The sequence below is a fragment of the Lipotes vexillifer genome, unplaced genomic scaffold (genome assembly GCF_000442215.2).
Source record: "Lipotes vexillifer unplaced genomic scaffold, Lipotes_vexillifer_v1.1 scaffold90, whole genome shotgun sequence".
NCBI classification, from domain to species: domain Eukaryota; kingdom Metazoa; phylum Chordata; class Mammalia; order Artiodactyla; family Lipotidae; genus Lipotes; species Lipotes vexillifer.
The window spans coordinates 717,046-732,503 of record NW_006782310.1 but is presented as its reverse complement, the minus strand read 5'-3'; the positions used below and the strand labels follow the sequence as shown (position 1 = coordinate 732,503).

Sequence of the window (15,458 nt, the reverse complement as noted above, 5' to 3'; positions counted from 1 at the left end):
ATTCCTGCCTTATACGCAGTTTCCCAACCTTCAGCCTCCTGGGCAGCGGCAGTGGGTGGGTGACTGCTGAGCCCCTGGGGAAGCTCCACATCTCAGTGTTTGTTTAAGCAGCTGCAGGTAACCCCTCTCTCCTTGCTGGCTGACAGTGATTCCGGAACAGACCTTCAGCATTTGCACTGATTGCCAAAGATGAATTACCATCTACCTTGGCTTTAAATTAACTGGGGCAGAGAATGGGAAGCTAGGAAAATGGAATTGATTCTGAGCTTATTTCCATTTTGAAAGGCAGGAAGTAGTCATGGGGCTGAAGCAGGGGCAGGAGTGTTGTGTTCTCTGAAATGAGAAGTAAAAGGAAGGAATGGTCATAAGACTGAGGGTTTGGGTGAGAAATAACAGTTTTTAGAAGTGTCACCTTTGTGAACAAAATACAGGTTAAGGCATAAACACCCTAAATTTCCTTGTTTGGCAGGTGCTATCCAGATGTTTCAGGAGGTATTTTAATATTAGTGAGTTTTGTTTTCTGCCTGTATGTGTACACACAATGCTGACTTCCAAGGTATGAGATTGAAAACTGGCTTGATGACTTCAAGCTCACTGTGGCTAAAATTGAACTCACCCATCGCTGACTACAAATCTGCCCTCTGCCCACATTCCTGAACTCAGTGACTGGGTGGTCCGTTCAATCTGCTGGCCAGGACCGATTGATGCCTAAAACTTCATGGACTCCTCTAATTCTCTCCCCTTTCACAGCAAAGCTATCAGCACTATTTTCTGATCTTTTCTTCTCAACAGCTCCATAGACGTTGAGGAAGAGGGTGGGAAAGCAGCTGCTGGCATTCGGGAACTGGCCTCAAGTTTATTACAAGCTAGTTTGGGCCATCGTTGCTCTGTTGGATACGACAGTCTCACAGAACATCAAACCATGTCGGTCTAAGACCACGACAAAGCAAGAAAAAAAAGAAATCGCTGAAACCCACAAAATCCCAAACCTCCCTTTTCACTAAAAGGAGTAACTATTTCTGCTTTACCAGTCACAGCTTTGTGTCTGCTCTGGTCTGCCTTCCCTACAGATGAACCGTTGAGATCTCAGTCATAGAATTGTCCCCACTTTCTGATGGCGTCCAGTCTAGAGAGTGGAGTCCCACTTTCTTAGACTCTCCCCCAAGCCACCCAAGCAAAGCCCAAACCCTGTGATAGGGTCTGTCTAATACTGTCTTAGTGAGAGTGTTGTGTGTTCTCTCTTGCCGGGATGAGTAGTAAGTCCAACTGGTTCAGCTACACACGTGTTCCTGGTGGATTTGGGCTGGAGAGTACTGACACACTGTCCTCTCTCCATTTGTTGAACCTTGTTTTCATCACCAGCCTATAAAGCTACAACAACAACGTCATGGCTGTGTTTCCAGGTTCCAGGGTTCTTCCTCTCTGTCTCCTCTTTCTTGCTGCTATGAGATTTCCTTCCCACCCACACCAGCACAGTACGTGAGACTTTCTGTTGATCAAAAACGGGGCATAGAATATGACGTATTGACAACATCAACTCCTAACTAACGCACTCAGATGAACACTGATACCACTTCTGTGGTATTCTTACCAAAAACAATAATTTCAGTCCAATCCTGAAAAAATGCCAGGTGAGGCCAGACTGAGGGTGGTTCTCCAAAATAATGGATATCAGTACTGTTCAAAAGTGTCAGTGTCATGAAAGACAAGTGTTATGAGTTAAATTGTGTCCCCCTCGAAATATATGTTTAAGTCCTAACCTCCAGTACCTCAGAATGTGATTTTAGTTTGAAATGGGGTCATGGGAGATGTAATTGGTTAAAATGAGGTCACACTTGTCACAAAAAGACAAATACTGTTTGAGTCTACTTTTATAAGGATCTAAAGTAGTCAAATTCATAGACACAGAAGACAGAATGGTAGTCCCCAGGGGCCATGTGGAAGGGGCAAAGGGGAGTTTTTGTTTAATGGGTATAGGGTTTCAGATTTGCAAGATGAAAAAGTTCTGGAGATCTGTTTCACAATAATGTGAAAATACTTAGCATTACAAACTGAACACTTAAAAATGGTTAAGATGGTAAATTTTATGTTTTTTTACCACAATAAAATGTATATTTAAAAAATAAAAGATGAGATGATAATCCAGTAAGAAGGCAGCCATACGAAGGCAGAGACACATGGTTCTCTCTCTCAGTTCTGGAGGGTAGAAGCCCCAAATCAAGGTGACATCAGGGCCTTCAGCCTCCACTCCAGCCTCATTTCCCGCTGTGACAGAGATGGTTGTTGACCAACACAGATCAGTGCTTTTTTCCAGACTGTAGAGTTGTTCTGGGAAATGACTCTCAGCTGGGGACCATATTGCTCAGTGCATCTGAATGGGACCATGTAACTAGTTCTGGCCTGTGAAATGTCAGGGAGAATCATGTGTGACACTTCAGTGCAGAGGCAGCTAATACCATAATTTCTTCCTCCAGTCTGCTGACTAGGTGTCCCTTGAAGCCACAAAATAAATCAAACTGGGGCCCTGAGTCACCATGTGGAGGAAAGCCACCTCCATGTGGAGGGTCACCAGAACATGAACTTCTGCATTGGACTTAGCACTCGTGAGAAATAAACTTTGTGTTCAGGCACAGAGATTTGGGGTTGTTTGTTACAGCAGCACAACCTACTGCACCTCAATACCCGCTACGATCCAATATTCTAATCCCCCATCTGTTCTCTCAATTTATCAAGCTCTTTCCCTTGGCCTGCTCTTGCAATCTCTGCTCTCCTTACTTAGAATACCTCCTCATTTTCTACCCGATAAATGGCTAAGAGTCAGATTTCAAACAAGTGCAACTTATTCTGAGTCCCTCTCTGACTTCTCCAGGCTGTTTGCTACTCCCTCTTTCCCACCCTCCCGCCAAGGTATGGTGCCTTGGGCCATAGCCCTTGTCAAATCACGTTGACACAGTTATCTTCTTAGAAGAATGTGAGCGCTTTATACACAGGCACTGGATCTTATTCTTTAGGTTCAAAGCATCTAAAGGAATGCTTGGCGTACAGCAGTCTCTCAGTACGTGAATTTCGGGTTAGTCCAAGCGAGTTGGGGGTGTGAGTGTTCTCTGATCACATCCCCTAGTCAGCTGCCTGTGGGCTCTGGTCATTCTGAACCGGATTAGAGGGCTTGAGTCACTGTAAGTCTGTCCCGGTGGAGCTGGGCTACTCTTGAAATCAGCGAAGCACTTAAAGGAAATGCACATAATAAAGAAGAGGACCCTTAGAATTTGCCTTTTGCTATTCACCAAAGGTGAGAGGAAAAGAAAGCTCTCTCATTTTCAGAATGTGTGTTTTTAATAGCTGCGGACTAGGTCGAATATGTGCTTAGCTTGGAAAACATTGGAAATTTGGATTTCCCCCAGAGTTCAGCCAGAGATGTTCTTTGAGTTCCTTTGCATTTCTGTCAAATTTGGTTTCTTTTTTTTATTCGAGAGGACAACAGGGGAATAAAGAAAAAAGCAAGTTCAAATGGTGAAATGGGAAGTGCTTTAATAGGAATGTTTTAATGTATCTGCCCGAGTTTCTAACATAGCCTATAAAGTGAAAGCACTGCTTTAATAAAAATGGAATGCTGTTGGTTACACGAAGTCCTGTCCCTCATCCTGCAAGTCCACCGAAGCAGGTGCCCCTCACTCCTTGGGGCCGCTGATGAGGGCCGTGGTGAAGTTAGGTGTAGGGGCTGAGCAGGGCCATGATGGTTTGGTGGCAGTGGCCAGACTCGTTGTCTGTGAACACCACCTAGGAGGGAACACAGACCGGATTGCTTTTCAGCAGAGCCTCCAAATGTGAGTCACAGACAGACAGACCACTCCAAGTCCAAAGAAATTATTTTTACTTTCTTATTTTGTTTTCTGGAGCAGTGTGAGCAAAAGGCAAAACTCCAAATATGCTGGCCAGCTAAGCCGCTGGAGCCGTGCGCAGCCCTTTCAACCAGATTCTTTACTCCCGCCTGTATAATCAGGTCTCTCTCTTTTTTTGGCAAATTCACACTAAAAATCAGGGTGGCCCTAACCTGACCGAGGGAAATCACAGAGGTCCTAATTGCTCACGTAATTAGTTGATCTTTAACGCTGACCGACATGTCTGGATTCTATTTCCACGGCAGCCATCTGTTTTACGTGACTTAAGGAATTATTACAGACAAGGAAGACGCAAGGAGATTGGGCCCATGGATAACTTTGAGGTTCCCACTACCTCATAGGCAGAGGAATAGAGTGTGAACCAAGGGTTACAAATGTGGCTTTATTTTTATTATTATTATTATTTTTTAGCGTGACTTCTCACAGGAATAAAGCTGAGGCACACCTTGAGGGTAAACCCAGCCTGGGCCCTGGTGGTAAATATTACTGCTCTTCCCCTTACTGGCCCCATGACCTTGACAAGTTATTTAACTTCCCTGTGCCTTACTTTCTTCACCTGTAAAATAAGGATAATAATAGGAATGGCTCCAATGGGTTGTTTACAAAGATTACATAGGTTAAATATAGGAAACAGTGGTAGTATACGCTTGAAAACTGTTATCTATTGTGTTGCTATTATTATTATGAATTTACTGTCTCTGTATGCATTGTCCGAAATCACTTATCCAAACCTCTGGAAGCCAGATGTGTTTTGGAATGAAAAAATTGTCAGATTTTAGAGAGGTAAAATGATGCACTTATTTTTTGCTGTATAACACCCTAAGTGGGGTCTGAAGGGTTGCCTAATAATCCAACATATTAATATTTCTTCAGCAGACAAACAATAGGATTCAGTGGAAGGAATGAAATCTCTAAAGAGCATCTTGTAAGTTCAGGTCATGTTACTAAATGAGTTATCATCAAAGAGAAAAAGTTTGCTTTTCAGAGTTTTGTGGATTTTTCATTGTAGAAATGGGAAAGGGAAGCTGTGCTAGTACAGTACGTTCCTTCCGACTTTTCCAAGGTGTGCAAAGTGCAAACGGTGCATTTTCTGGGATTGGAAACAAAAAAATAAAAAACAACACAAGCATCCATCCACTCACCTCTGCATATTCATGGAAAGGGGAAAAGCCAAGTGACTTCCAGTAGGATTTGGTGTCTAATTCTACTTTGTATATTCCTTCCACAAGTTTTTCATCTGTTGTGAGCCCATGGAGCTCCCCAAATTCACTGGTTTTCCTAGAAGGTGCAAAAGTCCACGTTAAGTTAGGCATTGAGGGAATAACTGCCATTTTGAGGTGACACCACACACACACACGCACACACACACACACATATGCACACACATAAGTGCAGTTTGTGTATGTGATTATATATATATGTGTATATATATATATATATATTTTTTTTTTTCTCAACTAGGTCAGGACAGGGAAAATTCTAGTAACTGTCTAAAATTAACTGACAGGAAATTTGTCAGGAATATTTCAAAACGCTCATTGTAGATTTTTTCTCTTATGAGGTTTCACTTCAAAAAAGTCATTACGCGTAAATATACTACCTTGTGTCATAAATACACTACCATGTGTAAAATAGCTGGTGGGAACCTGCTGTATAGCACAGGGAGCTCAGCTCGGTGCTCTGTGACGATCTAGGTGGGTGGGATGGGGGGTGGGAGGGAGGTCCAAGAGGGAGGGGTTATATGTATACGTAGAGTTGATTCACTTCATTGTACAGCAGAAACTAACATTGTAAACCAATTTTACTCCAATTAAAAAAAAGAAAAAAAAAACCACACTGACGTTTTCTAGAGAGGTACACTTAACGTGGGATCCTTCATTGCATTCATTATCATCTATTTACACTCCTGTAAACTGATGCTCCCAGAGTAACCAAACTTTAAAGCATTAATATAAACACGATACCTCTTTTAATTGCAATAGACACATTCTTAAGTCATTCAATCCAACAGGACCCATTACTAATAAACAAAAAACACATTTTTGGCCGCTTCCCCATACAGTACAAAGTAAGGAGGAAAGTAAACGGCTTCCCCAGCGAGGGGCCTTGTCCCCTCAGTGTTTTGAGGGGGAAATTGTAGATGAAAACCCTGGTTCCAGGCCAACGGCAGGAGATAGAGGAACATCTAGAAACTCAGGGAAGCGTTTGAACTGGGCTAACTTGGGGCTTGTGGGTGAGGCGTGGGAAGGTCAAAAAGTTCCCACAAACATCTGAATGTTGTTTGTTGTTGGGGTTTTTTTGCCTTTTCATTTTATTTATTTATTTTCATCTGAATGTTTTTGGCATCCGTTCTGTCTCGTGCTTAGAATATTCTCTTAACTTGGCATTTCCACAGTGTTCTTGGCATTTTATAGAGACATAAGTGAACTAACAAATAAAAACTCAGTAGAAACCACACTAAAGAAAATGACCTTCCCAATGATGGATGAAGAATCATCATGTGTAAAAAAAAAAAAAGAAAAAATTCTATTTCAAGAATCATCATGTGATTCTTGGGATTCATTGAAAACCCACAGAAACGCTCTTCTCGGGGGACAGAAACACTTAGCAGTATCGCTTGGTACTGAGTGTTTCTTCGTTGTTCATTCTTTTAGTTGGTTGGTTTAGATTTTACTAATGTGCATTTTCTTTGAAACTCTTGCTAGTGGAGGTAGAAGAACTCTGTGAAAGTTATAGAGCATCTGGTGAAGGTGAGAAGTCATTTGGGCTCCCAGCGGTGGGGCATGGTGAGGCAGATCTGTGGCTGTGCTTGCTATCATGTGTCTTTCTCTTCTGTGTCTTTTCTTATGGAGCTCGATAGCCCCAGCCTCACAGAGTAGATGCTCCACCAGGGTTTGCTAGACAGCAGCCCTGGACTCTGGATGATCCAGATACACTACAGACAGTCACCTCCTCCATGCAGCCCCTCGATTCCATTCCTTTCATTAATAAATCAACACAAATTCTACATCTTTCCTAACATTCCAAGACAAGGAGTGTTATGCAAGGGCATCAAGGAATCTGGAATTCCTGAAATGATATACACATTTTTGTATGTGTGTATATGTGTATTTTTCTGGGCATGGAGTTCATAGTTTTCATCACCCTTTTCATGTGGTTCATGACCCCAAAATATGGTGAAGTGTAGGGGGGAGTAGGAAGCTGCCCGGAATGCTGTTCAGGATCCTGGTCACTTGCAGCTGAACAAGGCAAGAGGGCATCCTTCTCAGAATCCACCTTCCCTCTGCCCACATTTTCAGTTTACTTGGTGGACCTTTAGTGAATGATGTCGTTAGGGACCCTTTGACCGAAACCGCCCACCTTGGCCAGGTACGACAATAACTGCTTGCATGAGTTGTCTCACAACAGGAGGTCCCGATAAGGAACACGGCACTGCCTCAGAAAACTAATCGGGAGAACCCGAGAGGGGCCAAAAGGAGGGAGGAGACGCCAGCCCATAGGTCCTGCCGACCTCCCACAAACCCTCGAGCTAGAATCCATCTTGGCAGAGAGAGATGTGCCTGCCACCCGGAAGGATCCTGAGTCAGACCAAATATGGGCACAAGCAAGATGATTGGCCAGAGACAGCCGGAAACTAACCCCATCACCATAAGCCCTGAGACTGCGAGCCACGTGGCAGAGCAGTCCTCCTGGGTTCCCTTACCCTGCTGCTCTCCGCCCGGGCGCCCCTTCCCAATAAGGTCTCTTGCTTTGTCAGCACGTGCGTCTCCTCGGATAATTCATTTCTGAGTGTTAGACAAGAGCCCACTCTCGGGCCCTGGAAGGGGCCCCCCTTCTGGTAACAATGTGATCCCCTCTCTCTGACAAGTGGCGGGGGAACGGAAAGGTATAACCAAGTCCTCCGTCTGGGCTCCCCGGGCAGCTCACCCCGAGGCAAAAGGCTCCCAGGTCTCGTCAGCAGCCTTTTTGAACACTTTCACGCCCACGTTCACAGCGGGAATGCCCTGGACCACATCTAGGACTTTGACCATCAGAGGACACTTGGATTCACCAGAGCCCTGGGCAGAGAGAAGACAACTGACAAGTCAACAAAGTTGGTCAGAGTGACAGGATGCGTCCTTTGTGGCCTTCGATTTGGAGCGAGGCAGAAAGGACACGCGAATCCCATTTCCAGCTACGGAAGTGTTGATGGTTAATGAGCTTCCCTCACTCAGTGTAGCAAAGACGTGATTGTCTCCAAAGAAGGAATGGTTTCTGCCTCTGGACATGCTGCGTTCCAGCCGGGGCGTGTATAAAGAACTTGAAGGGAGAAAATAGGCCCTCTGAGAAGAGTTGCTTCAGTAAGCCTCGTCATTTGAGTGGAATTAACTGCGAAGATGTACTGTGCCATAGGACTAAATAGTTCTTCCTGAGAGCGTTTTACTCAGTTGTTGCTGTAGTGATTCCCTTTTACTAGTTGCTATATAATGTCAGATGATTTCATGACCCTTTTTATAGTTTTAGTTAATTCTCCTAGGGGATTTAAGAATTTTTTTTTTTTTTCTTTTTGGCTGTACTGCATAGCTTGCGGAATCTTAGTTCCCCAACCAGGGGTCAAACCGGGGCCCGCAGCAGTGAAAGGGCCGGGGCCTGACCACTGGGCCACCAGGGAATTCTCAGGATTTAAGAGTTAGATATCTGACTAGAACGTTGTCTGCCAAGCCTTTCAGAGGTTAATCGCTATATACTTTTTGATTAGCTAAAGGGAAATCAACTTTACCAAATGTCAAGCTTCTGAAAACTCAATAGTAACAGTTTCTGGAATATCGGATCTTTATTTCTACCATTTATCTGAGGAAACTGAGGCACCACTGCAAAGCCATAGAGGAGAGCGCCCAGGATCCAAGCCCCAGTTCAGTGAGCTCTGCAGAATTTCATTGTTTTTGAAGTTTGAATCAATGATGTTTACAAGTAGATGCTGGGTGCCCTGGCCCTACTAACAAAAGCTGGGTGCCAAAGCAGGAAGGAGTCCCTTCTTCTTTGTCCACAGGAGACATATGAAAGGACTTCAGAGAGTCGAACACTCACCACAGGGCTAGCCTCAGACACAAATACCAGTCCAGCGAGGCAAAGGAGGAACAGACGGAAAGAAGCCATTCTGCCAAGGACTAGTGGGTCTCTGAGAAGGGCTGCTCCCAGCTTCGGGCTTTTATACTCACTTCTCCCCAGCCAGCCTCCTGAGCCCTGCCAGCCTGACTCCAAACCTGCTGATTCTGACTACTGACTTAGTCAACAAAGGGAGAATAAGTGATCCACACAGATATGAAACTTGCCTAGACAGATTAGGGCGTCAGAACATTAGCTCTATGAAATATTCTTAACAGGTCATTTGACCAGCTAGATCACCAAAACAAAACAATCAAAACAAACAAAAATACTCCTCCATGCGTGGCTGGATGCAGCAACATTCTTGGAGATTTTATTCCTCCCTACCTATTACTTCTATGCATATTTTCCATTTTCTATACATTTTATCATTCATTTTAAATGATAGCCACAAATTGTAATAACTTATTTCACATGGAATGACATTTGGCTACACAGGCTTAAATATAGTGCATCAGAAAGCATCGTTGCACTCGAGCTATATCCATGAGTCAACGAGGAAAAACCTTTGGCAGTGCTTACATTTGAAAAACCTATGTTTCAGCCAGACTAAGTCATTTGGAAGCTTAACTTAGTCAGCAATTTCTCCATGATTTTTGTGTTCTTCTGAGACAAGGTTCTCGACCCAAGCAATAATGACACATTTCAAACTGGCATCCACGAGCCTGAAATACAAAGAACCAGATATTTTTTATGGCCTCTCCTGCACTGACTGTGCAGAAACAAGGCTACCCAGCTGGCTTTTGTCAGAATCAAAGTTTCCGGAAGGAAGTAGAAATGGCTGTGAGAATTAGAAGCCACGGTTGACAAAAGGTTCTCTTTCTCCTGACCAGTTTACAAGTCCAGCAATTATAATCATTTGATGATTCATTGATCAAGTACCAGCTCTTGTGTGTATGTGTGTGCACATAAGTGCACGTGGCTTTGTTATGGGTTAAGACAGGTTTTGTCCTGATAAAGACGTATACGTAGACGTTGCAAAGAAGATAGACAAAAATTTTGGACAATCACATGTCGAGGGTGAGTCCAGTTTGGAGCACAGAGAGGTGGGGGAGCATTCCTGTAGGTGACAGCTTGGAAGAAACTGGACAAGAGGTGGTGAAGGATAAGGGCTTTCAGGGAGTAGTGGAAGGGACAGGAAGGCATTCCAGGAATATGGAAATGTGCAGGGGAGGAAACTGACCACGGAAAAACAACAAAGGAGCAAATCCAGTTCAGAGCATAGCTAGGAATGGAATCTCACAGCCTTAGAGTCTGACTCTGAAGCAGCACTGGAAAGAGTTTTGACTTTGAAGTTCGATGACCTGAGTCCTAATTCTCTTGCCCGGTTTCCAGGGTGACCTTCTGTGAATTATGTAATATCTCAGATACCCAGCTCATGCATTCGTAAAACAGAAATACGTACTTTTCTACTTCAAAGAACTAGTCTAATAACTTTTTACGTGAGATAATACAAAAGCGCTTGATAACCTGTAAGTCACTATTCTGGTATAAAGTATAATTATAATTTAGTTCAACATCTCTGCTGAGGAGAAAATCCTTTCTCTTATCTCTTTCATATATTGTCATCTACTATTCTCTGGACTATTTCCCAATGCTCAGAACTTGGGTGGAGAGTCTGTTTTCTGACTGTGAATTCTAAACATTCGAATGTGCTCTCATGTCCCAAGTCAATCTTCCATCTATGCATCTTTGCGCTACTTTCTGTTAAAACCAAGAAATGTGTCCCATAGACATCATGACCTGGCAACACTGGGCTGCCACCAGCCCATAGACATGTTATGTTTGGCCTGAGGAATCTGTCTTTAGATTTTTTTTGAAATAGTTGTTAGAAGTAAAAATTGAGACATATTGCATGAAAATGTGGATTTCTGGCTTCTCTTGAGAAATCGGAAAAGAATGTAGCATTAGGCCTATTCTCACATCTGATGATAATCTTCGGGCTGTCATTCTCAGACATCATAACGACCAGGCCTCTCCTTCGACTCTGAGGCTAGGTAACATCTCTAGTGACACTCTCATGCTTGAGCTTTTTTCTCTTCTTACACATGTCCTGTTTCTCTCATCTGTGTTCCTGCCTGGCCTCCTGGAAATTTGAGTTTGGAATTGCTGGTCTCCTGACAGCCATTTGAGTGGTGAGTGACAGCTTATTTTCTGTTTGCCAAATAGACATTCCAACTTCTCTGAATGATTCCTTTTCAGACACATTTCCCAGAATCCTTATCACCCAGAACCTCCTCCTCTGATACACTCCCGTCGGTGGTCAGTGCTTCTTTTCTTTTCTTCTTTTTTTTTTTTTTTGCGGTACGCGGGCCTCTGTGGTACGCGGGCCTCTCACTGTTGTGGCCTCTCCCGTTGCGGAGCACAGGCTCCGGACGCGCAGGCTCAGCGGCCACGGCTCACGGGCCGAGCCGCTCCGCGGCATGTGAGATCTTCCTGGACTGGGGCACGAACCGGTGTGCCCTGCATCGCAGGCGGACTCTCAACGACTGCGCTACGAGGGAAGCCCTCTTCTTTTCAAATGTGATGCTCTGAACTGGATACGTGCTCCAGGTAGAATCAGGCCAGTACACAGGACTTTGAGACAGTAACCTTCTTTGGAAGATGCTCTACTGCAAATGATGCATCCTGAACGCATTCGTAACTGTAGTAGCTGCGACCACATTCCCCGCAACATAACACTACCCATCATGACCTCTTGGTCTCAGTGATCAAAAATCACCATATATTATCCATCATCTCTGCTTTTTTCATTTATGAATCTTATTTTCAACTTTATTGAGGTATAACTGACAAACGAAATTTTAAGATATTTAAAGTGTACATAGTGGTGATTTGATATATGTATACATTGTGAAAGGGTTCCCACCGTCTAGTTAATGAACACACCCATCACTTCACATATTTATCTCTTTTTTTTTTAGTGAGAACATTTAAGTTCTACTCTCTTAGCAGACTTCAATTATATAAGACAGTGTTATCAACTATAGTCACCATGTTTTACGTTAGGTCTTCAGACCTTATTTATCTTACAGCTGTGAGTTTGTACTCTTACCAAACTCTCCTATTTCTTCCACCCCTCAGCCCCTGGCAACTACTTTTTATTCTCTGTCTCTATGAGTTCAACTTTTTTAGATTCTACATATGAGTGAGGTCATACAATATTTGTCTTTCTCTGTCTGGCTTATCTCACTTAACATCATGCCCTCGAGGTCCATCCATGTTGTTGTAAATGGCAGGATTCCCTTCTTCCTCATGGCTGAATAATATTCCATTGTGTACATACATACCACAGATTCTTTATCCATTCACCCCTAGACAGAGACTGAGGTTGTTTCCATATCTAGGCTGTTGTGAGTAATGCTGAACACGGGAGTGCAGATATCTCTTCGAGATCCATTTTTCATGTCCTTTGGATATATAGCCAGAAGTGGGATTGCTGGATTGTATGCTAGGTCTATTTTAAATTTTTTGAGGAAACTCCATACTGTTTCCATAGTTGCAGTACCAATTTACATTCCATCAGCAGTGCACAGAGATTCCCTTTTCTTTACGTCCTTGCAAGCATTTATTATTTCTTTTCTTCTTTATGATAGCCATTCTAACAGGTGTGAGGTGATATCTTCCTGCAGTTACCATTTATGAATTTTCACCTAAATACAGGAACTTATATTTATGCCTGATCTATCTCCTCATGTTAGTTACACCCCCACTCCATCCATTTACACCCCCTAATAGTAGATTCTGTTATTCACTGCAGTAGCACACCCTCCAAGCCTCATGCCCTTGGCCGCTTTGACTTGCTTGCCTTCTGAACTATCATTGACCTGGAAATCATTAGTAGGATTTGAACTTGAACAAGATAAGGAGGTAGAGGGAAAGTGAGAGTACAGAGAGCATCCCGAATCTGATTGTGGGGTCATCAGTAACTTACAGAGATGGAGATGATTTTTAATATAAAAAGAAGAGAAAATTCTGCCAGAGGCCTAAAGAGCAAATGTAGATAAATGTGAAGTAAAAGTAAGAGAGCCTCAGGAGAAGAAGCTTATGGTGTTTCAGTGGAGGAAGGAAGAAATGAAGAGAGTGGGAATGCATTCTTGGTCAAAGGAATGCTGGTATGGAACAAATGGCAATGACAAATACAAGAAAAGTCCAGTGTTTCTGGCCTGACAGGCAATTGGTGATGAAAGAGGGTTGTAAGGATAAACATAACCTCCCAAAGATAAGAGGGCCTGCCTTTCCGTGTTTATCTGAGTTTGTGAAAGCTCTTTTAGAAAGATGGTTACATGAGGTCCACCAAGAAGGATGAATTAAGGTCAAGGGTCACCACATTCTTGGAGCCTTAAGTGGTTGCTGTAGAAACAGTGTTCTGTAGAGCCGATATCAACAGCAGTAGGATCAAGTGCCAGAAAACAAAGGTGCTGTAGTGAAACATTTCTGCTATAAATGTATGTCTTTTCTTAGCCATGTACTGTTTTTCTTCACATTCTGAGCATGGGGCTGAAGCCTAGATGTTTAGCTGAGGTAAAATAGACTAATTTGATGATGCTATTCCTCCTTTTACTACAGAAATATGTGGTAGTTAATGAACAGCTCAGGACTGCTCTCTGTTTAAGGTTCTTCTGCCGTCCCCCTTCTAATGGACAAGTTTATCTATTAATTTTTTAAAATATCATAGATAAATTCTTTCTTCTTCATTTATTTTCTGAGGGTGCATGTCAACTGCTAGCCAGTGATCTGTTGACTCTGAAATGCCCACTAATATTCTTGTGAGTAAGCTGATTAGCTAGAGTGGAGAGTTGGCTGAACAGGAGTTTGGACTGGGTCTCATGAAGGAGGGGGGTGGGTAGGGGGGGAAGACAGTGTTTTGGGGCCCTGGATCTTTGCAGGCTGAAGAATTCAATTTTGTCAGCTCCCCTTGAGGTGACTAAGCCCTGAGGATTCCATTAATAGTAAGACAATCGTAAAAGATTCATTTTAAAACCATAATACCAATTTAATTAATAGTCAGATGCTTGCTGAGTAAGCAAGGAATTAGAGCAAAGGGACTTGACTAATTTTTTGAGGCTATTTCATCCAGCCTATGGGAGAGCCTAGAAAATTTCCTTACTTCACAACAGACTGCACTTTTCTTGTTCTCCGAATGCTTGTTTCTGTCTTATCTAGTGTGTCTTTCCTCCGGGGATGGCTGAATAATTACGGAAAAAGCCTTTTCCTTTGTTTCCCATTCTTTCATTGCCCATGCAGGCAATCATATAAATGGAATCATACAGTATGTAGCCTTTTGATTAGCCTTTTGTAGCCTTCTTTGTGTTAATATAATTCTTTTTCTTCATCCATGTTGTTGCATGTTTCATTAATTTTCCTGTTAATTTATGAGTAGTACTCATTTGAATGGGTATACCACAATGTGTTTATCCATTCAGCATTTGGTGGATACTTCAGTTGTTTCCAGTTTTTGATGATTATCTCATACTTTTTACATGTAAGAAACAATGTTCTTAAAAAGATGGAGAATGTATCTGAGAACTGTAGGTAGTACATATAGACTGGAATGAATTGCCTAAAGAACTTAGAAACTGTGATGTGAGAAACACATTATAAAATCAGCATGTAATGTAGAAAAGCAGAGACATGCCAAGTCATCTTAATAGGGATTCTTAACCCGGGGTCCACAAACTCTTGGTGTCTGTGGGTAAAATTCGGAAAACCTGTGATATTGGATGGGAAAAAATTACATCTTTATTTATACAAATCCCTGACTGAAATTCAGCATTTCCTTAAATTATAAATGTAGACAACAAACCAAAAGTAGTTATTAGCAGTACCTGTGACTTTGTCACTAAGAGAAATCACAGATCTTTTCATATACATCTACTGGGTGGATATCTTTAAAAATATTCTTTATGCTCATCACTACTTTGAAGTTATGGTAGTTATTAGACCCAGTGCTAGATTTTGTAATTAATAAAGATGCACACATATTATATCACAGTTTGAAAAATATTTTAAAGTGTCATTTCAGTGTTATTGAGTTCCTTTGTACCGTATTTAATTTTACGCACAATGAGGTTAAGAACTCTGAGGAAAGAGGTGGAATGGACCCCAGGCCAGCATGGCATGGCTGTAATCTAATGGAATCTACTAGCATATACAAAGTGAGAAAATGGGGGTTATCCCTGAGATTCGTTAGCAGCTGAAGGAAGTAAAAAGGAAGTTGTGGGCTTCTCTGGTGGCGCAGTGGTTGAGAGTCTGCCTGCCGATGCAGGGGACACGGGTTCGTGCCCCGGTCTGGGAAGATCCCACATGCCGCGGAGCGGCTGGGCCCGTGAGCCATGGCCGCTGAGCCTGCGCGTCCGGAGCCTGTGCTCCACAAAGGGAGAGGCCACAACAGTGAGAGGCCCGCGTACCACA

The 15,458-nt window shown here is 42.9% G+C and overlaps 1 protein-coding gene across 1 annotated transcript; it reads right to left on the bottom strand.

The window, feature by feature from the left end:
* Nucleotides 1-3,523: 3,523 nt before the first annotated feature.
* Nucleotides 3,524-9,055, bottom strand: TTR (transthyretin). Its single transcript, XM_007455157.1, is given in 5 exon segments — nt 3,524-3,707; nt 3,709-3,777; nt 5,042-5,177; nt 7,827-7,957; nt 8,967-9,055. Coding segments are annotated over 5 exon segments (444 nt in total). The 5' UTR covers nt 9,036-9,055; the 3' UTR covers nt 3,524-3,668.
* Between the last annotated feature and the right edge of the window lie 6,403 nt (nt 9,056-15,458).